This window comes from Sapajus apella, unplaced genomic scaffold, assembly GCF_009761245.1.
Source record: "Sapajus apella isolate SASKATOON/1434 unplaced genomic scaffold, GSC_monkey_1.0 scaffold99, whole genome shotgun sequence".
Taxonomy (NCBI): domain Eukaryota; kingdom Metazoa; phylum Chordata; class Mammalia; order Primates; family Cebidae; genus Sapajus; species Sapajus apella.
The window spans coordinates 1,026,772-1,048,690 of NW_022437039.1; the positions used below are offsets into that span (position 1 = coordinate 1,026,772).

At 52.6% G+C, this 21,919-nt stretch overlaps 1 protein-coding gene across 2 annotated transcripts in view; it reads right to left on the bottom strand.

Moving 5' to 3' along the window:
* ADCY9 (adenylate cyclase 9) overlaps positions 1–21,919 on the bottom strand; it is a 140,035-nt gene that overhangs the window by 13,288 nt on the left and 104,828 nt on the right. Inside the window, exons 4-8 of one of the 2 annotated variants that reach the window (XM_032257971.1) lie at positions 14,794–14,898; positions 13,597–13,814; positions 9,872–9,974; positions 4,148–4,356; positions 69–228 (exon numbers count right to left, since the gene is read on the bottom strand). In XM_032257971.1, the coding sequence (XP_032113862.1) occupies positions 69–228; positions 4,148–4,356; positions 9,872–9,974; positions 13,597–13,814; positions 14,794–14,898 (795 nt within the window). Of the gene's footprint in view, positions 1–68; positions 229–4,147; positions 4,357–9,871; positions 9,975–13,596; positions 13,815–14,736; positions 14,899–21,919 lie in introns of both variants that reach the window. The other variant, XM_032257970.1, reaches the window with a different exon arrangement.

Genomic DNA, 21,919 nt, shown 5'->3' on the forward strand with positions numbered 1-21,919 from the left:
AGTTATTTAGAGAGAGAGATCAGGTAATCAGGAGAACATGGAAATAAAACGGCTGAGCCTTTACTTACATGTACGTTTGTCTCAAATTCGGAGGTGACGTGGGAGTAGACGGCCAGGGCAGGGAGTGACACCAGGATGGCCCCGATGCAGTGACGCGGCAACCAGCCGGCGATCCACTCCAGCAGGCGCTTGGTGCAAGCCATGACGTCCTCCAGGAAGAACGCCATCCTGCAAAAGGGCCGTGGTTAGCAGGAGCGACCGGGCCTAGGGTGGGTTCTCTGCCAGGAGGTGGCATGAGACTGAAGCCAGCACTGCCCTCCGCTGTCTCCCTCGCTGCCCCAGGATGGGCGTGGAAGGAGGCGTGGGTGGGGATCCACCTCCCTCACTTTTGGTGGAAGGCAAGGAAGTCGGGCTTAACTCATTGTACCTGGTTGTAGGGTCACATGTTGCGTTCTAATAAAATTTGCTTGCGAAAAGCACACGCTTTGCTAGTCTCAGGGAGTACGTGACGGTATCACAGGCCCCGAGGAGAGTCTGGGAGCCACCATGCTGCCGTCACCTGCTCCCATTGGCAGTTTTGAGGGCACTTGGAGTTCTGTGGAGCCCGTGCAGTTGTCACAGCAGGAGGGGTGCTGGTGGGCAGATGCCAGGGATGGAGGCCTCCTGCATGTGAGTGGGTGCCACCCAGGGAGGTTCTGCCCTACACCCCACATAGCAGCCACGCCCCTGGGTACCCACAAAGACGGAATGCTGCTGACGGCATCTCAGCCCAGAGCCTGTGTCCCATCTACAAACAGAGAGTGGTCTTCGGTGGCACCCACACACACTGGATTCTCCCAGAGCACAGCGCCTGTGCAAACTGAGTGACGGTGATCTCTACTCTGTTTGGGGCATCGCTGAGGCCTGTCCAGTGTTTTGAAAATCAAATCACAGGCTGAACCCGGCTCGTGGCGCTTGGGCCACCAAACCCGCACACGTGTGCCGTCTGCGTCTGGGCTGTCGCATTCACAGTGTGTGTGTGAGGCTGGCGGCTTCAGACTCCCCAGGCAGCAGAGCCCTGTTGTACATGAGGGGCAGCACCACGCATTTCATTTTAAAAGGCTTCCTGTTTGTCCTTCTGACAAGAGTGACGGCAGTCACTGACTCCTTTTGCAGGTGTGTTTAGGCAGGCTCTGTTTCAGGAGTGTAAGGCTGACGAAATAAACGTTCTGTATAAAGAAGGAGCTGAGCGTGTGGGCCGAGAACGGCTGTGGGGAGGAGGAACAGGTCTTGGCTGAGCCTGGGGACCCCTGGGCCATGAGGGGCTCATGTGGGGAGGTGAGGAGAGGCTGTGGAGTCCTCGTGGGGACAGTCCTTCTCTCAAGCTTGCTGCCAGGGATCCGGGGACGGGCCTGCTGTCCCTGCCTCAGGAGGGGCTGGGTGGGGGCTGCTGCTGTGACTACAGCACAAAGCCCCCCGACCCCGCATGCACTTCAGCGCCCCGGCCTTCAGACCTCAACACCTACAGCGTCTCCACCCCCTGGCTGTGTCCTGTGGCCGGGTGAGGAAGGGCTGACTCTCCAGCCACTCCCCGCATGGACTCCGGCACAGCCTTACCCTTTCAGGGTCCTGGACAGTCCTGGCTTCCTGATATTTAAAGGATAATGAAGGCTTTGGAATATTTCCAAGAATAACCACAAATATGCAGAATAGAGGCCCTAGGAGGGAGGACAGATGGAACCCAGTTCCCAGCCAGGAGCAGGAAAGATGTGGGGTGGGGGCCTTCACGCTGTCCCCAAGACAGCAGGGATCTGAGAACAAGAACTGCCGTCCTCACTGCCGTCCCCCGGCCTGCTGGGGCGAAGTGGTCAGGAAGATGCAGGAAGCCTCCTGGAGGCGGCAGGCGGGGCCTGGGCTGGTCACTGAGAAGGCACCTGGCTTCCCTCCTGTGCAGAAAAGGGACGGAGCACCCATAAACCCCACAGCGCAGGCTCTCGCCAAGCTGGGGTTCTCAACATGTCCCTTGGGGTGGGGGGCCAGGGAAGACTTTCAGGATCTGGACCTCTCCCAGGCTTGATGATTTGGTAAATGGAACCAAATCCCACCAGACGCCTGGGGAATGTGTCCATCTAGGCGGACCCAGCACACCTCGCCCTGGCCCTTGGCAGTGTAGACCGGGGTTGGCCTCAGCACTTTAGAATTGGGCCCGAAGAAGCAGGGAGTAACGGCTGAAGGGTGAGAGTAAAAAGGTGTGGAGACCACGCTGGGAGCCCTCAAGAGGCTACAGGCGCAGGCATTAGAGGAAAACCTGGGGCAGGCCAGCGGGGGCAGATATGGGGGGGGAGTGACTGCACACGGGGATGGGTTTGTTTTTGTGGTGATGGAGGTGCTCAGTACTTACATAGTGGTGATATCTGTACAACCCTTTACACTTACTAAACATCACTGAGTTGTCTACTCGAATGACTAAGTTTAGAGTATGCAAATCATATTACAATAAAGCTGATCCCTTTTTTTTTTTTTTTTTTATTTTTGAGATGGAGTTTTGCTCTGTCACCCAGGCTGGAGTGCAGTGGTGCAATCTCAGCTCACTGCAACCTCTGCTTCCTGGTTTCAAGCGATTCTCCTGCCTCAGTCTCCCTGGGATTACAGGTACCTGTCAACATGCCCAGCTAATTTTTGTACTTTTTTAGTAGAGGTGAGGTTTCACCACGTTGGCTAGGATGGTCTCAAACTCCTGAGCTCAGATGATCCACCTGCCTCGGCCTTCCAGAGTGCTGAGATTACAGGCCTGAGCCACCATGCTCGGCCTAGAGCTGATCTTTTTAAAGAGGAAACACCAACCAACCAGGGGCCTGATGATGTCTAGTTTCCCTGGAACAAAGGTTCCGGGGAAGCAGACCCTGGAAGGGCTTGTGGGCGACAGCTCCTTTGAGAGGGGTCCCCGAAAGCGCAGGAGGGCACTGAGGCAGGAGGGGAGGCTGTGCCAGGGAGGGCTGCTCGCTGTGGGTGCTGGGGCACAAGCCTTTGGGGAGTTCTGGGAAACAGTGAGCACACGCTACAGAGGACGGCATGGCCTGTGGCGGCCTCAGCAGAAGCTGAAAGGGTCCTGGGTATAGTGCGGCTGGTAGGCAGGAGGCAGGAATCCAGCCTGCCCACCCCAGACGGGAGAAGCCAGCTTTCCGGAGCCTCGGGCCAGATCCCAAGTGGTTCTCTTCTGTGCTGAGATGTTGGGTAAGGGCAGCAGAAGCTCAAGGTCAGGGCTGCCTCCCTCTGTTTGAAGCGCAGCTCCTGGGGGCAGTTGCTAGTGGGGCTCAGATAGGAGGGCAGCCGTCCTGTTGAGGTGACAGGGCCATGAAAGGAGTGTGTGGTGCCCAGGAGGTAGACCACGCAGGACCACCTGCTTGATCAGGACTACAGGGCTGCTGTGAGCCCCCTCAGGGAGCTGAACTGGTCCAGAGGGCCTGGCTTCCCAAAGTGCACCTACGGTCCACTCGGACCCTCTGTCCCTTTTAAAATGAGTTGCCTTTTTATTATTGGCTGTATGAGTTCTTTATCCATTCTAGATCATAGACCTTATCCGAGGCCTGATCTGCAAATTTTACCTCCCATTCTGTGGGTTGTTTCGCTTTCTTGATGGTGTTCTTTGCAGCACAACAGTTTAACTTCTGATGAAGTTGACCTTGTCTATTCTTTCTTCTGTTGGCGTCATACCCAAGAGACCACCGTCTGATGCAAGCACATGGGACGCTGCTAAGCGGTGTATGTTTGGCTCCTGCACTCTGAAGAGGCGCCTGCTGACCCAGGCCCACCTATCATTCCCCCCACAGCTCATGTCTTTTCCTTTCTGTCCTCCGGAATCGCTTCCTATCTTCTCACCAGCTCCTTTGCAGTCTCTGACCCTGAAGATCCCAGGACCAGCTGGCAGCGGTTGGGGCTGTGGGGGCACTGCCCCTCCAGTAAGGTGGGTCCCCCTGCACCTGGGCCAAAGTCAGGGAGGGAGGATGCCAGGGCACAGGGCTCAGGGAATACACAGAGGCCCATCTCCAGAAATCAGCCAGCAGGGACAGCTGGCTCGGGACCAGTCCGACTGCTCAGCCATAAGCCATGGAGCCAGAAGAGGGAGCTAATGAGACAGAGCTGGAGACCTGGCCCACGAGGCGCTTACCTGACGGACACCGCGAGGGACAGCACCTCCAAAAGCAGGGCCGTGCTAAAGACTGCCAGGGCAGCCGGTGGGGGAGGTGCGGTAGCCGCCCCGTACTTCAGGAAGCAGGTGATGGACAGCGTCAGAAACACTGTGGTCGACAGAAACACGTCCAGGAGGGAGCTGAAGGTGGGACTTGCAAACGTCTTCACAGGGGAGTTCTTGATGACCTGTTTGGAGCAGGAGTGGAGCAGAATGACTGGGCGGCCACTGGCAGCCAGGGGTGAGCTTCAGATGGAGAAACAGCCAACAGGTGCTGAGCGGCTGCTCAGGGCCAGGCCCAGGGCGGGAAGGCTCTAGGAGGGCTGTTTCCCTCTACCACCCCTTTTAACATTGGGGAGTCTGAGGCACAGAGAAGTTAAACTTGACCAGGAGGGCCGGACATGGTGGCTCACGCCTGCAATCCCGACACGTTGGGAGGCTGAGGCAGGACGGTTGCTGGAGTCCAGGAGTTCAAGGCCAGCCTGAGTAACAAAGTGAGACCTCATTTCTACAGAAAGTTTTAAAATTAGCCAGGGGTGGCAGTGCGTGACTATGGTCCTAGCTACTTGGGAGGCTGAGGCAGGAGGATCATGTGAGCCCAGGAGTTTGAGGACACAGTGAACTATAATCATGCCACTACTCTCCAGCCTGGGCAACATAGCGAGGCCCAGTCTAAAAAAATAAAATAATTAGCTGGGCATAGTGTGTGTGCCTAGTGGCGCACGTGCATGTGTGCGCGTGTGTGCGTGTGTGTGCGTGTGTGTGTTTCTCTCAAGTACTTGGGAGGCTGGGGTGGGAAGATTACTTGAGCCCAGGAGTTTGAAGCCACAGTGAAGTATGATCACGCCACTGCAGAATGATCTTTCCAAAAAAACCCCAAAAAACAAAAAATACCCTGTCAAGGTCACAGAGCAACTGATTACAACCCAGCATGTTCTCATAAATATATCATATATATATATATATATATATATATATATATATTTTTTTTTTTTTTTTTTAAATAAAGACGAGGTTTCACCATGTTGGTCAGGCTGGTCTTGAACTCCTAATTTCAGGTGATCCGCCCGCCTTGGCCTCCAAAGTACTTGGATATTACAGGCATGAGCCACCATGACCGGCCATATATATATATACATATATTTTTAAAGATGGGGTTTCACTATGATGGCCAGGCTGGTCTTGAACTCTTGACCTCAGATGATCCACTCACCTCAGCCTCCCAAAGTGCTAGGATGATAGGCGTGAGCCACCACCCCCGGCCAACACATTATATATTTAGCTGAAAGATGAGTTCCTAACTGCGCAGGTGAGGTCTCTGCATCTGTAAGGAGGTCGCATGAGAGCAATGGGCAGCAAAGCCCCACCACATGGCGGGCGAAAGGGGGGCTTCATGGCGGAAGCACCCGACGGGGATTTCAGTGGCAGTGGTGACGCTCCCGCACATCGTCACCTGGGAGCCTGTGGGGCCTGGCTCTGTGCCGGGGGCCAGGGCTCCCGGAATGATGCCCCTGGGCAACTTGCACCTGAAGGCGGGAGGGACAGGGATACAAAACGCAGGCAGGTGTGCCAAGTACAGTGGAGAGGCACGCACTAGTGTTCGGGAGTTGAGGGGAGAAATCAGGATGCTGATGTCTAAGAGCTGACCAGGCCCAACCCCACGGGGCCCTGGAGAGGTGAGACCTCCACCTCCGGACACCTCACAGGCAGGAAACACCACCCATCTCGGTGCACAGATTGAGAGCCCAAGGCCAGGGACTGCCTTGAGGGCACACAGTGAAGGAGGAACCAGGCCCAAGACTCGGCGTGGACTCTGAGGAAGGTGCAGGGCCCAAAGGTAGGGGCTGTGGCTGGGAGAGAGGGACGCAGCCGGTTCAGCTGCTTTCCACTTGGCCTTGCAACCTTCTGGCAACCTCGGAGAGGCCGTGGGTGTCCACTCGGCATCCCAGCTGGGCTCGGGGCTGGGGGCAGGGGCTGGAGGCGCAGGGAGTGGAAAGGTCCCGCAACAGCCTCGGGTCTGGTGCGTGTTCCTCGGGACAAATCTACTCCGGGTGCCACGGCCACCACTGGGAGCTGGGTGGGAGGGGAGGAGGCGGAGCTTGGATGGTGGGGGCAAAGCTGCCAGTCAGACCTGATGCCAGGCTGCGCCCCGCCAGAGCAACCTGAGAGTGGGCTTTAGTTCCAAATTCCCTCCAGGGAACCTGGAGTCTCTGTAGGTGTCCATGTGCCCCAGAAGAGCAGGTCTGGCCCCAGCCCTGGAATCCCCTCCCAAGGTGTGGGAATTTCAGGGGTGACACTGCCCATGCCCACCCAACTTGGCAGAAGCACACACACACATCCCCTCTCCCTGGGGCTCCATCTAGTGCCCATAAGAGGACTGAGTCAGGGCTGGGTGCACACATGGCTCCTGAGACCTCACTGCCTCACCCACACGTGAGGTCAGAAGGTTTCCACGTGGGCTACTGTCCTTCTCAGAGCCCACACTGCCCACCTTCCAAGCCAAGGCTCAGGTGCAGGGCCTTTCCCGCTTGGGGCTGCTGTCTGTAGAAAGCCCGGTCGGTGAATGCTGGCAGGGGCCTGCTCCTCCCTCCACCTCTCTTGAGGTCTCTCCTGCCTGCTCTGCCGCTTCTCAGAGACACCTGCCCGGCCCCAGCCTCTCCCTGTGGGCCACCCCCAGCCCTAATGCCAGAGACTCCCCAGGCCCACCTGCCCCGCCCCTATGCATCCTGGCAGCAGCAGTGCCGCCTGTCCCAGTCCCACAGAGAACGGCGCTCCCCCAGCAGCCCATGTCATGACGCCCTTTCACCCTCTCTTCCCATGGCCTAGGCTCCCCCTTGCTTACTGCCCACATCCCAGAGGCTCCGGGTGCGGCCATCCCACCATTATCAGAGCACAGGCTCTGTAGCTGGGCTGCCTGCGCTCAAGACCACTCCATGACCAGCGACGATCCTACCCACTCGTGCCTCAGTCTCTTTACCTAAAACCCAGGATAAACCAGTACCTGCGCCTTGTGGGCACTGGGATGCTCAACCAAGAACCTACCCATGTGGAGCCACCAGCATGGCAAGTTCCCATGAGGGCCAGCTAGGAGGCCCTCGTCCCCGCATCTCTCCTTTCCTCCACACCAGGACCCTGTGGCTCCCTGCCCTGAGTTTCGGTAACAGCCTACCACCTGTCATGTCATGTGGCCTCCTGTCTTGTCCACACTCTATCACCCTTCAAAACTCAGCTGATACATATCTTTCCTTCCCTTCTTTCGTTCCCTCCCTCCCTCTCTCCCTTCCTTCCTTCCTTTTTATCGTTATTCCTTTTTTGACGGAGCTTCACTCTTCTTGCCCAGGCTGGAGTGCAGTGACATGGTCTCGGCTCACTGCAACCTCTGCCTCCCGGGTTCTCCTGCCTCAGCTTCCCAAGTAGCTGGGCTTGCAGGCGCCTGCCACCACACCTGGCTAATTTTTATATTTTTAGTAGAGACAGGGTTTCACCATGTTGGCCAGACTGGTCTTGAACTCCTGACCTCAGGCAATCCACCCTCCTTGGCCTCCCAAAGTGCTAGGATTACAGGTGTGAGCCACCGTGCCTGGCCATGTTTTTCTTCTTTTTGTTGGAAGAGACAGGGTCTCACTATGTTGCTCAGGCTGGTCTATCTGCTGGCCTCAAGTGATCCTCCTGCCTCAGTCTCCTGAGTAGCTAGGATTACAGGCATGAGCCGGGTGATCTTTATAAGACACAGTCTGTTCCAGACCCTTCAACAGCTCCTGTGGCATTTGGCATAAAGTCCATGGTGTGGGAGCCGTGACCTGGCCCCTGCCGCCTCGTGCTGCTCCCGTCCTGCCCTGCCCTGGATGCACCTACAGCACCCTGGACACACTGGGCTCACTGGTATCACTAATGTTTGTGGGTGCTGGCCCCACTCTCCAGAATGTTCCCTCCTCCTGCATTCCATTAATTCCTACTCCTCACACTGAGGTAGGCTCAGGAGCTCCCCTCTCAGAGCCCCCAGCCTGGGCTGGTGCCTTGCTGCGTGCTCAGAGGACATTCGCAGACCTCCAGCTCCAGACCTTGTTTCTAATTCCGGCTCCCTGGCGTGGCACGTCTTTCCCCCTTCCCCAGCACGAAGAACAGTCCTGGGCAGAACAGAGGCTGAGCACACATTTGGTGCCAGGAGGAAGGGATGGCAAAGGTGCCTGTTGTTTGGGAGCCTCAGTGGTGCAGCATGAGGAGTGGCCCGGACACCTGGCTTTAGCCAGACTGCTGGTGTGTGACCCCGGCTATGGGACGGTGGCCACCCGCTCAGCCTTTCTCAGCCTTGGCTTTCTCTTTGGTAGAATGAAGATAATCATCAGCTTCCCCAAAGCATTGCTGTGAGGATTAAATGAGACGATATTCTGCCTTACAAGCTACCAACCAGCCAACTTGCAAGTCCACTCCCGGAGCCGTGCCTGGGACATTAACGGATGTTCCCTGTCCCTTGGAGGCAGACGGAAGGGGGCACCTCCCACCCCATGAGGCATGAGCTGCCTCTACCAGGCTCAGCTGGGTCTCTCTAGAGCCCATGCCAGGACACCAAGTTTGATGAAGACCTGCTGGAGGAACCAAGGGAATCAGAGTGAGAAACCCCTTTTGTTCTGAGTGGGGAGGGTGCGCACTCTTGACTTGAGAACACTCAGAGGTTAGGTTTGGGGCCAGAAGAGAGAATGCAGTCAGAGAGCCACCAGAATTCAAACCAGCCTCTAGGTTCTTGTATTATTCCTTTCCATAACCCCCTATGAGCACTTGTGGGTGCTGGGACTGTGCTGGAGGCTGTGAGGAGGGGCTAGGAGAAGACAGAGAGGGTCCTATCTCACAAGGCTGAGCATCTAGGGAGCGAGGAATACGATTCCAGAAACACACAGGAAAGATTCCAAAATGGCACATGCACGGAGAGGGAAATGTATGAAGGGAAGCACAGTCCAGTCTGCGGTCAAGGAGAGCTCCTTGGAGGAAGTGGGATTGGGTGACTGAGCTGAGAGGTCAAGGACACGGTGCTAAGGAGGTGGGGGCGGGAGAGGGAATGTGGAGCCGGAGTTAGAGAGAGGTAAAGGCCTCCTGGACTCTTCCCAGGGGAAGAAAGCAGGGAGGGCAACAGGTAGAGAAGTTTCGCCCAAGAATCCGTGAAAGGTGGGGTGGAGGCCGTGCCAGGGTAGGTTGGGGGGAGCTCTCCTCCAGGCAGGTATGTGCGTGTGGGGCTCCCTTCCAGGACAGGTGTGGGGACTCCCTTTCCAGGACAGGTGTGGGGGGTTCCTTCCAAGGCATGTGTGTGTGGGGGCTCTTCCAGGACAGGTGTGGTGGGGGTTCCCTTCTAGGGCAGGTGAGGGGGTTCCCTTTCAGGACAGGTTGGGGGAGATCCCTTCCAGGGCAGGTTGTGAAGGCATCTTTTCCAAGACTGGGATAGCCACAGGGTCCTGGAAACACTATTGCAGAGGAAAGGGTCTGGTAATGGCAAGGATGCACTTTAAGACAAAAGACCAAAGAAAGGTTTTTTTTCCCCTCCTTTACAAAGAGAAATCCACGTACAGTTGCCACTTAGGGTTTACAGAGTGTGGGAAGTCAATGTCAGCCTTCATGTCCCTATCCTCTGCTAAAGCACAAAACTAACAGTGAATGACCCAGTGAGAACAATGGACACGTTCTTCAGTGAAAGCACAGGAAAAACAAACGCACCTCTTCTTGATAGCTGGTCCTGTAGGATCGCTCCAGCTCCTGATCCAGGAAGTTCAGGCTGAACTGATTAATGGGCGGCTTAAAAAAATAATCTTTCATCAGGCTAGAAGACACAATAAACGCAGTCCGTCAACATCCAGCACCATCATCGGATTGATTTTTTTCAGAAGATTGCAATTAGCTACCAAAACGCTGCTCATTAGGAATATTACAATGGCAGCGTCTCAAAGTGCCTGTGTAACAGACACCGCACAGCTGCCCCCTGTTAAAACAGACCTCTGGGCGGAGCACGCTGGCTCACACCTGTAATCCCAGCACTTTGGGAGGCCGAGGCGGGTGGATCACCTGAGGTCAGGAGTTTGGGACCAGCCTGGCCAACATGGTGAAACCTTGTCTCTACTAAAAATACAAAAAATTAGCCGGGCATAGTGGCAGGTGCCTGTAATCTTAGCTATTCAGGTGGCAGGAGAATCGCTTGAACCCAGGAGGTGGAGGCTGCAGTGAGCTGAGATTGCGCCATTTCACTTCAGCCTGAGCAACAAGGGTAAAACTCTGTCCAAAAAACAAAACAAAAAAATCAACAAAAAAAGAGATCTCTGGAAAGTCCTTTGTGCTTCTAAGCTTAATGATATTTTGTATTTCACGTCCATTAAAGAACAACCATCCACCATGATGACATACATCATCAGAACATTGGTTTTTTGGTTTGTTCTTTTTTTGAGGCAGGGTCTCAAAAAAAGACTGCAGTGGTACAGCAGTCTCGGCTCACTGCACCCTCCGCCTCCCGGGTTCAATTGATTCTCCTGCCTCAGTCTCCTGAGTAGCTGGGATCACAGGCGCACACCACCACGCCCAGCTAATTTTTGGATTTTTAGCAGAGACAGGATTTCACTATGTTGGTCAGGCTGGTCTTGAACTCCCGGGCTCAAGAGATCTGCCCACCTCAGCCTCCCAAAGCGCTGGGATGACAGGCGTGAGCTGCTGAGCCTTGTTTTTGAAAACACATTTCTAATGCCCAGGACTAAGAGAAGATAAAGGGAGCTTTTCTGTTTTGTGAAACAATCTTTTGTGAAGAACACGCAGATCACTGTGCCGAGAGTACTTACACTGATTTGGAGGCTTCAAAATGAAAACATAATTCAGAACCAGCGGCCCTGTCATTCAGAGCACTGACAGTAATTGCCACCGTAAAAGCTAACAGGTTGTTATCACAAAATTGTGTTTATAGTTAGTGTAATTTTGGTGCTATTGTCACATATGCAGATTGCATGTGAAACCTGAAAAATGATAAAGCTCAGTGATTTTAATAGCAGGGAAATCAAACCCGCTTTCCATGACTCTTTCGTTCATTTATGAAGTGCCAGCAAATAGTAATATCCTTTTGATACTGCAGAAAATTACTAGAAACTTAAGGGAATGATAACACGATTTCAGAAAGCAAATATAGCTGCATTAATCTCTCTCCCTCACACAGGGACTATCATAAGTAAATCAGATGAGGCCAGGCGTGGTGGTTTATCCCTGTAATCACAGCACTTTGGGAGGCTGAGGCGGGTGGATCACTTAAGGTCAGGAGCTCGAGACCAGCCTGGCCAAGATGGTGAAACCCTGTCTCTATTAAAAATGCAAAAATTAGCCAGGCATGGTGGAGGGTGCTTGTAGTCCCAGTTATTCAGGAGGCTGAGGCAGGAGAATTGCTTGAACCTGGAAGATGGTGGTTGCAGTGAGCTGAGATCGCACCACTGCTCTCCAGCTGGGGAGACAGAGTGAGACCATGTCTCAAAAAAAAAGACGTAAATCAGATGAAATATGTGAAGTGCCTTGCGTGCACCTCACCACATGTGTGCTCCTTCCTCTCCCTGCAGCCTAGCAGACACTCTGTTCTGTGAATGTATGCAATAACTTCTACGTTCTCAGACTCAGACGAGAAACAATTCCATCCCAGGACACTGACCCTCGCTCCTCCCCTGACTCAGGGGCTGAGGACAGAGGGAAGAGCAACCAAGCAGCCGCAGGGAGGATGTGCACAGGGCCACATTTTAGCAGCCAAGTGGCAGAAGCGACACTGCTATAAGCCGTGCTGCTCCTTTTATTTATTTATTTTTTGAGAGGGAGTCTCACTCTGTCACCCAGGCTGGAGTGCAATGGCATGATCTCAGCTCACTGCAACCTCTGCCTCCCGGGTTCAAACAATTCAATCAAATCAATTCTGCCTCACCCTCCCAAAGCAGCTGTGACTACAGATGCGTGCCACCATGCCCGGCTAAGTTTTTATTTTTGTTTTTTTGAGACAGAGCCTCGCTCTGTCACCCAGGCTGGAGTGCAATGATGCAATCTCAACTCACTGCACCCTCAGTCTCCTAGGATCAAGTGATTCTCCTGCCTCAGCCTCCCAAGCAGCTGTGACTACAGGCACGTGCCACCATGACTGACTAAGTTTTTGTATTTTTAGTAGAGACGGGGTTTCACCATGTTAGCCAGGATGGTCTAGATCTCTTGAACTCACGATCTGCCCACCTCGGCCTCCCAAAGTGCTGGGATTACAGGTGTGAGCCACCACACCCGGCATTTTTGTATTTTTAGTAGAGATGGGGGTTTCACTATGTTGGCCAGGCTGGTCTTGAACTCCTGACCTCAGGTGATCTACCCGCCTCGGCCTCCCAAAGTGCTGGAATTACAGGCATGAGCCACTGCGCCTGGCTGAAAGTAACCCTTTGAAGCATCATAGTGAAGACTGCTTGAGGCAAGAATCATCAATGAATGTTAAGTCTAGGGAATTCTGATGGGGAATGAAATATTTACAAGATCTTAAAGTATCTTCCCACAGATGGCTTATTAGTCATAAGGGGAAGTTAATAACCCTAGATGAAAGAACCTGGCACCACCTTGCCTAATTAATCAAAATTAGTATCACTAACGAGGAACAGGTGGGCATGGCCTGTCCTTGGAGGGGACATCCTGAGAAGGACATGGCATCCCTTCTGCAGTCTCTGCCTGGCCAGGGGGAGAGCCTGAATCCAACCAATCCAACTTCAGGAATATCTGATAGAAGGACGGCGTCTGTGTTGTTCATAAATGTTAACATTAGGCCAGGCACGGTGCTCACGCCTGTAATCCTAGCACTTTGGGAGGCCAAAGCGGGCACATCACCTGGGCTGGGAGTTCGAGAGCAGCCTGGCCAACATGGTGAAACCTATTCTCTATTAAAAATACAAAAACTAGCTGGGCATGGTGGTGTGCCCCTGTAGTCTGGGCTACTTGGGAGGCTCAGGCAGGAGAATCACTTGAACCCAGGAGGCGGAGGTTGCAGTAAGCCAAGATCAAACCACAGCACTCCATCCTGAGCAACAGAGCAAGACTCATTTTTTTTTAAGTGCGGTGGCTCACACCTGTAATCCCAGCACTGTAGGAGGCCGAGGCAGGTGGATCACCTGAGGTCAGGAGTTCGAGACCAGCCTGACCAAAAGGGTGAAACCCATCTCTACTAAAAATACAAAAATTAGATGGGCATGGTGGCGTGCGCCTGTAATCTCAGCTACTAGGGAAGCTGAGGCAGGAGAATCACTTGATCCTGGGAGGTGGAGGCTGCAATGAGCCGACATCACGCCACTGCAGTCCAGCCTGGGCGACAGTCAGACTGCTTCAAAAAAAAAAACAAAAAAAGAAAAAGGCAGAGAGGCTACTGCCTGTAACCGTTGCTTCTTCCCAGCCGGCCCCAATCTTACCTGTCTTCCTTGATGACGTCCACAAAGTGGGCGTCCGTTTTCTCCCGGATGTTCTTGAACCTCAGCGGAAGGAGAGCTGACTGGTCCAGGCTCACCCCTGCCCACCTTCCCTTCTCCTGCAAGATCTCACACAGAGAGGTCTGACTGTTGGTGAGCTTCTCCTCCTGGGGAGGGCTCAGGAGCCCATTCTGAGTTTTGGGATTAGATCCTCCAGAAGCCTGCCTCAAGACAAAGAGGGTGCAAACACGGGAAGTGAAGTGGCACCAGGCACGCGTGCCTATCCCACCCGACCTCTGCCATTCGGGGCCCTGTTCTGCTGTTTGCAGGACCTTCTGACCTGCGAGGGGCTCCCCAACCCCCTGCACCGGCAGACCTGCTCTAATCCCAGCCCTGCTGGCCTGTCTGCTCCTCCCTGTCACCCAACAGTGCCCAATGGCAATGCTGGGTGTTTAGGCCACCAGGAAAGTGAGATGTGGGAAGAGTCTGAGGAGGGCAAGGGAAGAAAGTGAGGAACCAGAACCAGGATTCCGGGGGCAGTGGACACTGGTCGGGGGGCTGGGGGAAGAGTGATGAGGGTCCAGGGCTGTCAGGGCATGGCATAGGGAAGGTGGTTGGAAATGGGTGTGTGTCATGGGTGTCCACCACAGCTGTGGGAAGACACGGGTTGACCTGTACCCGAAGTCCTTTGGGAGATGGAGAGGGGACGGAGGACGACAGAGCCTGTGCCCCAGGGACATCGCTTGCATGAGCCCTCCTGGCAGGGTCTCATGGGTGGGTTCAGTCCTGGCCCTGGTGTCCGAGTCTGGTTTTCCTGGCAGCCTTTGTGCCACCTGCCCTGACTCCCATCCTCTCTTCACTGAGCCTTTCTCGCAGTGAAGACCACCGCTTGTCTCTGCCTATATTCTACCATAAATTGAGTCTAGCTTCCAGCACCACAAATCCCTGCACACTTGAATCCCCGCATTTTAAACTCTTACTGGCCTTTAAAGAGGTCCTGCCCAGCTCAGCCGCTGAGCGCTGCACTCCACGTGGTTCCTGCTGACCCTCCCCCACACTCCCTGAGGACCTGTGAGTGGGGAATGGTGTTACCCAGGAGGAGTTACTCTCAGAACTAAGAAGTTGACAAGACAGGAATGTCACCTTGGGTGGATGCGCCAGGAGAGGAACTGACAGGAACAACAGCCATGAGCTTGTTACCTTGGTGCTGTTTTTATGCTCGTCTTGGCAGCCGTTTTGAGGTGCTCCTCCCTCGGTGCCGGCTTCAGATTTGGGAGCAAATGTGATTCCGCATGAAGAGCAGGTCTAGAAGAAAAACACAGATCGTGGGAACACACCCAGAAACCGACACTGCCGCCCTCCATTCAGGCCGGTCTGCCGTTGCTGTTGTAGTCTGCCGTCATGTGGCACAGTGGTGAGCAAGGGGAAGGCGTACGGAGCCACTCGGGATCAGCTGAAAGCCAACTGGCAAAGTGATCGTGGAAACGCACAAAAACCCGTGCATGAACGTGCGTGGCAGCATGATCCAAAAATGGAACTGCGAATGTTCACTGACTGAACAATAGATCGACAAACTGTGGTCTATTGGAACAATGGAATACTACTCAGCCATGAAAAGGACTGAAGCACTGACACCCACCACAGCACAGGGGAACCTCAAAAACGTTATGCTCAGGGAGGGAAGCCAGACATGGCACAGATATGAGGTGATCCCATCCACATGAAATATTCCAAAAAGGTGAATCCTTAGTGGGGAAGGCAGATTCATGGCTGCCAGCAGGGACAGCGAGGAGGAATGGGGCGTGACTGCTAAGGGATGTGGGGTTTGCTATGGTCCTAATGTGTGTGTCCCCCCAAAAGTCAGATGCTGAAATCCTAACTCCCAAGGTGATGGCATTGGAGGGCAAAACCTTGGGAGGTAATTAGGTCATGGGGGCAAGCCTTCAAAATGGGATTAGTGCCTTCATACAAGAGGCCCCAGAGGAATCCCTCATCTTTTCCACCCTGAGGGGGCACCATCTGTGAGACAGGAACGGGTCCTTGCCAGACACTGAACCTTCTGGGACCTTGATCTTGGACTTCCCAGCCTGCAGAACTGTGAGAAATATATTTCTGTTGTTTAAAAGCCACCTGGTTTGTGGTATTTCATTACAGCAGCTGGAATGAACTAAGATGGGGTTTCACTTTGGGATGATAAAAATGTTCTAAAATTGATCACGGTGATGGTTGTACAACCTTGCCAAATATGCTAAAAACCACCGAAAGGTACACTTTAAAAAGAGTGATTTAAAATTTTTTTTTGAGACAGAGTTTCACTCTTGTCGCCCAGGCTGGAGTATAGTGACACGATCTTGGCTCACTGCAACCTCCACCTCCTGGGTTCAAGCCATTCTCCTGTTTCAACCTCCTGAGTAGCTGGGACTACAGGCACACCCGGCTAATTTTTTTGTATTTTTAGTAGAGGCAGGGTTTCACCATGTTGGCCAGGCTGGTCTTAAACTCAGATGATCTACCCGTTTTGGCCTCCCAAAGTGCTGGGATTACAGGGATGAGCCGCGGCGTCCGGTGAAAAAGATAAACTTTATAGTATGTGAATTATATCTCAACAGAGCTGTTATTAAGTAAATAAATTGGCCACCAACTATGCCAGCACACAAATCCAAGGTTCTCAAGCTCTGCGTGGTGGTGAGCTAGTCTTATGAGATGGGCTGAATAATCAGAGGTACATGATTTCCAGACCTAGGAGTACTTAAAAGTTATGGGAATTAACTGACATAGAACAGAGAAGGCAAGATTTAATACGGGTATACTAGAAAGAGCAAAGCCTTTATTTTTAACATATTAGGATTCAAACACTAGTTAATTACTTACTAGCTTGGAGACTGTTCAAATCACTTCACCCCAGTTCCCTCGTCTATAAAAAAGAGTGAAGATATGTTGTTAAGAATTAAATGAAATGGGCTGGGTGTGCTGGCTGACACCTGTAATCCCAGCACTTTGGGAGGCTGGGGTGGGAGGATGACTTGAGTCCAGGAATTTGAGACCAGCCTGGGCAATATGGCAAAACTGTGCCTCTACAAAAAGTAGAAAAATTAGCCTGTAGTGTGTGCCTGTAGTCCCAGCCACTTTCGGGGCTGAGGTGGGAGGATTGCTTGAGGCTGGGAGGTCAAAGCTGTAGTGAGCTTTGAAGGCGCCACTGCACTCCTGTCTGGGGCAACAGAGAAAGACCCCGTCTTAAAAACATAATTAATTAAATGAAATAAGTATATATACATATAGCCTAGCACAGCTCCTGGTATACAGTGTACCCTTAATGAAGTTATTATTATTATTAATGTGACCCAGTAACCTAGGAACTGTCTAAGAAAGCAATTAACAGCTTCCAGTGAAGACAAACAGTGGCCAGAACGATTTTTACAATTTTTTTCTTTTTCTTTTTTGTAGAGTGCTTCATTTAGCAATGCAGAAGGAAAGATTTTTTTTTAGGACTTGAAAGCAATTTTCTTACAGTAAGAACTGTAAAACAGTTATGAAATGAATTATGGGAAGCCAGATATTATTTTGGAAATTTAAAATCAGGGTCATTACCTAATGGCAAAGGCATGGCCCAAGTTATCTTTTAAGTTAAACTGCAGGCCTATACTGTATTGAATAAAATAGGTAAGGATTCTACAGGGTTGTACAGTTTGAGAACCTAATGTAACACACAAGCTAAATTTGAACATTTGTATGCATTCAAAAAATGAAAAGATACATGCCACAATAGCTAGTGAAATCATTAACTAGCATATCTGAGCAAATCATGGCACCCAGATAACATTTCCTTATAGCTCTTTAAAAACTGACATTATCAACAGAGGTAAAATGTTCTAGTTGTCAATAACATACAGTGAGATTATTTTAAAGCATCTCTTTAAAGTATTGACTGACAGAGTTAAACTTCAAAACATTTTGCTGGTCAGGCACAGTGGGTCACACCTGTAAGCCCAGCATTTTCGGAGGCTGAGGCGGAAGGATGGCTTGAGGCCAGGAGATCAAGATCAGCCTGGGCAACACGGGGAGATCCTGTCTCTACCAAAAATAAAACAAATTAGCTGAGCGTGGTGGCATGTGCTTGTGGTCCTAGCCACTCGAGAGGCTGAGGCAGGAGGATTGCTGCAGCCCGGGAGGTCAAGGCTGCAGTAAGCTGTGATTGCACCACTGTGCTCCAGTGTGGCGCATGCACGCGCACACACACGCACACACACACACACACACACACACACACACACACACACACAGAGCCAATGAGACCACTGATCTTATTAAATGAAAAAAAAATCTAATACCAAGAGAAGAATAAAGCAGACATGCCTGATACCCAGGCCTAAAAGATCCCTGAGGGGGCCAGGTGCAGGGGTGACGGTAATCCCAGCACCTTGGGAGGCCAAGGTGGGCAGATCATTTGAGGTCAGGAGTTTGAGACCGGCTTGACCTACATAGTGAAACCCCATCTCTCCTAAAATACAATTAGCCAGGCTTGGTGGCAGGCACCTGTAATCCCAGCTACTCGGGAGGCTGAGGCAGGAGAATCGCTTGAACCCAGGAGGCAGAGTTTGTAGTGAGCCTAGAGCTACTGCACTCCAGCCTGGGTGACAGAACAAGACTCCCTCTCAAAGGAAAAAAAAAAAGATCCCTGAGGGAACTCTGGTTTGGCTAAGGTGGGGGGCTTGGTGCTTGAGGGGGCATACCGGCCATTTCAGGGACCAACTGGTAGATCAGGAAAGGGGGCTGGAGGTGTGGAAGTGTTTCCCGCACTTGGCTCAGCACGAAGCCTGAACACAGTGCCAGGGAGTGCTCAGTAAATGCTGGTACTGAATATGAAAACTTGTTCACTATTCTGTCTGGTCATTAAATAGTTCATCTGATAATGTAATGGCCTTGATTACAGACAGAACAGCCCTTGGTGTCTATTATTCTGTAGCCATTTCATCACAGGAATCTCCTGGCATCAGTCTGTTTCAGGTATTTTTCTTGCCTCAAGTTCATCTGCTGTGCTTTTCTTTCTCTCTTTTGTTTTTAAGATGGAGTGTCGGCCAGGCGCAGTGGCTCACGCCTATAATCCCATCACTCTGGGAGGCTGAGATGGGTGGATCACGAGGTCAAGAGATTGAGACCATCCTGGTCAACATGGTGAAACCCTGTCTCTACTAAAAATACAAAAATTAGCTGGGCATGGTGGCGCACGCCTGTAGTCCCAGCTACTCGGGAGGCTGAGGTAGGAGAATTGCCTGAACCCAGGAGACGGAGGTTGCGGTGAGCCGAGATTGCGCCACTGCACTCCAGCCTGGGTAACAAGAGCGAAACTCCATCTCAAAAAAAAAAAGGATGGAGTGTCACTCTATCGCCCAGGCTGGAGCGCAGCAAGTGGTGTGATCTCGGGTCACTGCAACCTTTACCTTCGGGGTTCAAGCGATTCTGCTGCCTCACCCTCCTGAGTAGCTGGGAGTACAGGCGCCCAGCACACCAGTTAATTTTTGCATTTTCAGTAGAGACAGGGTTTCATCATGTTGGCCAGGCTGGTCTCGAACTCCTGGCCTCAAGTGATCTGCCTGCCTCGACCTCCCAAAGTGCTGGGATTACCCCTGCCAACCCTGCTGTGCTTTAAGACGAGGCCTCCTGCTTCTTCAGGGCCTCCCAAGGCACATGAGCTTTCCCGGCTTTGGCTTTATAAGATGTTCTATGCATTTAGAGCCAACCAATTTGTACCAGCGGGTACACTGAGGACAGTGGAGACTCGTACCCTCTGCGAGGGCTTCCCTAGGAGGGCTGGAAGGCTGGTGGAGCCTGGGAGCGCCCACTGGGATGAGGCTGATCTCTGGGGTTCCTGGGGCAGTGGTCTCCACAGATGGGGAACCCAGTGCTTTGCTTACAATCCCCCTGAACAGAGGCTGAGGCCTGCACCCTGCGGTGATAAGAAGTTCTGACACAGAAGAGAGGTCTTGCAGAGCTGCCCACAAATGGCAAAGGAGGCTGCGCTTGAGGAAGTAAGGGGCTGTCTAGGTCACACGGCCAGCTGCAGACACCCACGGTGGGGTCCTGTGGGCCGGGACAGTGCTCACTCCCTATTCCATTCCAAGCAGGTTTGTCCAGGGGCATGGGAGGCAGGAGAGCCAGCTGCAAACTCCAGGCCCAGCTGCAAACTCCAGGCCCCACTGAGCAGTGTGGCCCCACGGGCCTGTGTCACCCGGACCCAGCAGCCATCATTTTACTGCACTTTGAACATGTGGACTTCAGCTGGGCACAGTGGCTCACGCTTGTAATCCCAGCACTTTGGGGGGCCAAGGCGGGCAGATCATGAGGTCAGGAGTTCGAGACCAGCTTGGTCAACACAGCGAAACCCCATCTCTACTAAAAATACAAAAATTAGCTGAGGTGTGATGGCATGGACCTGTAATCCCAGCTACTCGGGATGCTGAGGCAGGAGAATTGCTTGAATCCAGGAGGCAGAGGTTGCAGTGAGCCGAGATCGTGCCACTGTACTCCAGCCTGGGAGACTCTGTTTCCAAAAAAAAAAAAAAGTGGATCTCTGTTGTTCTGTTTCTTCCTCAGCTACTTTCCTTTTGGGGGATAAACTTTCTGGATAAAAACTTTAAAACAGATGAAACAAAAGAAACCTTAGAGCTAGGCATGGTGGCTCACTTGAACCCAGGAGTTTGAGGCCAACCTGGGCAATGTAGCAAGATCCCATCTCTACAAGAAATTTTTAAAAATTTTAAAAATGAGCTCAGCATAGTGGTGTGTGCCTGTAGTACCAGCTACTCCGGAGGCTGAGGTGGGAGGATTGCTTGAGCCCAGGACGGAGAGGCTGCAGTGAGCTATGGTCATGCCACTGCACTGCAGACTGGACTAGAAAGCAAGGCCTGTCTCTTTAAAAAAGAAAACAGAGAGACAGAAATTCATCTCCCTATGGAGAGATTCTCACATGTCAACATCCCCTTCTGAGCTATAGTTAAAGGTCCTTCTGTGCCAGAAGGGTCCCACCACGCGATGGTGGGTGGGTTTGCTTCCCTCCCCTCAACCCCCCATGACAATTTTCCTTGAGCGATTCGCCAGTTTACTTTTAATCTGGATTAAGACATTTCACAAACTGCTTTTTGCCAAGCACGGATGCCTCCATGTTTCCCAGCCGGCTAAACATCGTCCCCCCTGCACAGCTGCAGGCACCTCCACCCCTGCTCAGAAGTCCTCCCTGGGAAGAGCATTTCCGACTCCAGGAAGCTCCAGACGTGGAAGCACCTCACCGCCTTGGGAGACAACCCTAGCAGCTGGCTCACAGGGAGCGACACGGGCAGGCACTTTAGAGAAAAAGCAGTGCCGTAACGACAGCAGCTGCTGTGACTCAGGAACGTCTATGTGCCAAGGTTCTGCCTGTGAACGACAGTTGGGCCCCCATCCATGCAACGTCGCAGCCTCAACTCTATGATCCTGACCTTTGCAGCCATACTGCGAGGCAGCAGTGATCCGTGTGCAGATGGCAGCGGACTCCAGGGCCCTGAACACTCCTGACCACCCTTGTGTTGCTCTGGCCTCCTTTCCTGGCACAGGGAGGACCCAGGAATAATCCTGGCACCTCGCTCTCCTGGGCCTGGTTCCCCTAGAGCGACCTGCGCGGTCGCGGCTGTCCTCCTGGTTCTTCCAAGCAGCACCCTGGGCCTTCAGGCACCGAGGGAAGTCTCAAGACTTCCAAGGTCCTCCCAGCAGCACGCGTGGCGGGCCAAGGAGTTTGCTGGCTGTTGCCTGGGTAACCTGAGATTCCTTGGAGAACGCCCAAGAGCAAACTCTGCATTTTCCGGGATTATCGCTGCTCCTTCCCCCATGCGGACATGGGCTTTGGAGGGAAGAGTGTAGCTATTCCTCTAACACACTTGGGCACATTTGCATTTGTATTTAACACATGTCAGGACGCGCACCCTACATTCCGGTCAAAATATATGGCGCAGAGCTCTAAAATCGTGTTTTCTTCAAGGTTATTTCTCGTCACAAGATAAATCATTTCTAAGCCAACAGTTGTCCCTTTTCAAAACTGTCAAGGGAGGGAGAGGGGAAACCTCTTTTCTCAGAAATGAGGAGGAAACAGCAGCAGAGGAACCTGGCTTTGCCTGCTTGGTCTTCTCAACAGGATTGTTTTGCAAGATGTCGTGTTATTAGAGGCATCCTTTACTCCCAAACTCAAAATGATGCTGAACATGGCAAATGGGAATAGTCATGACATTGCAACCCCAGTAGCCACAAATACTATTTCCCGAAGTTTTCTTTGAAACTCTTTGTATCTATTTAGCCCTAG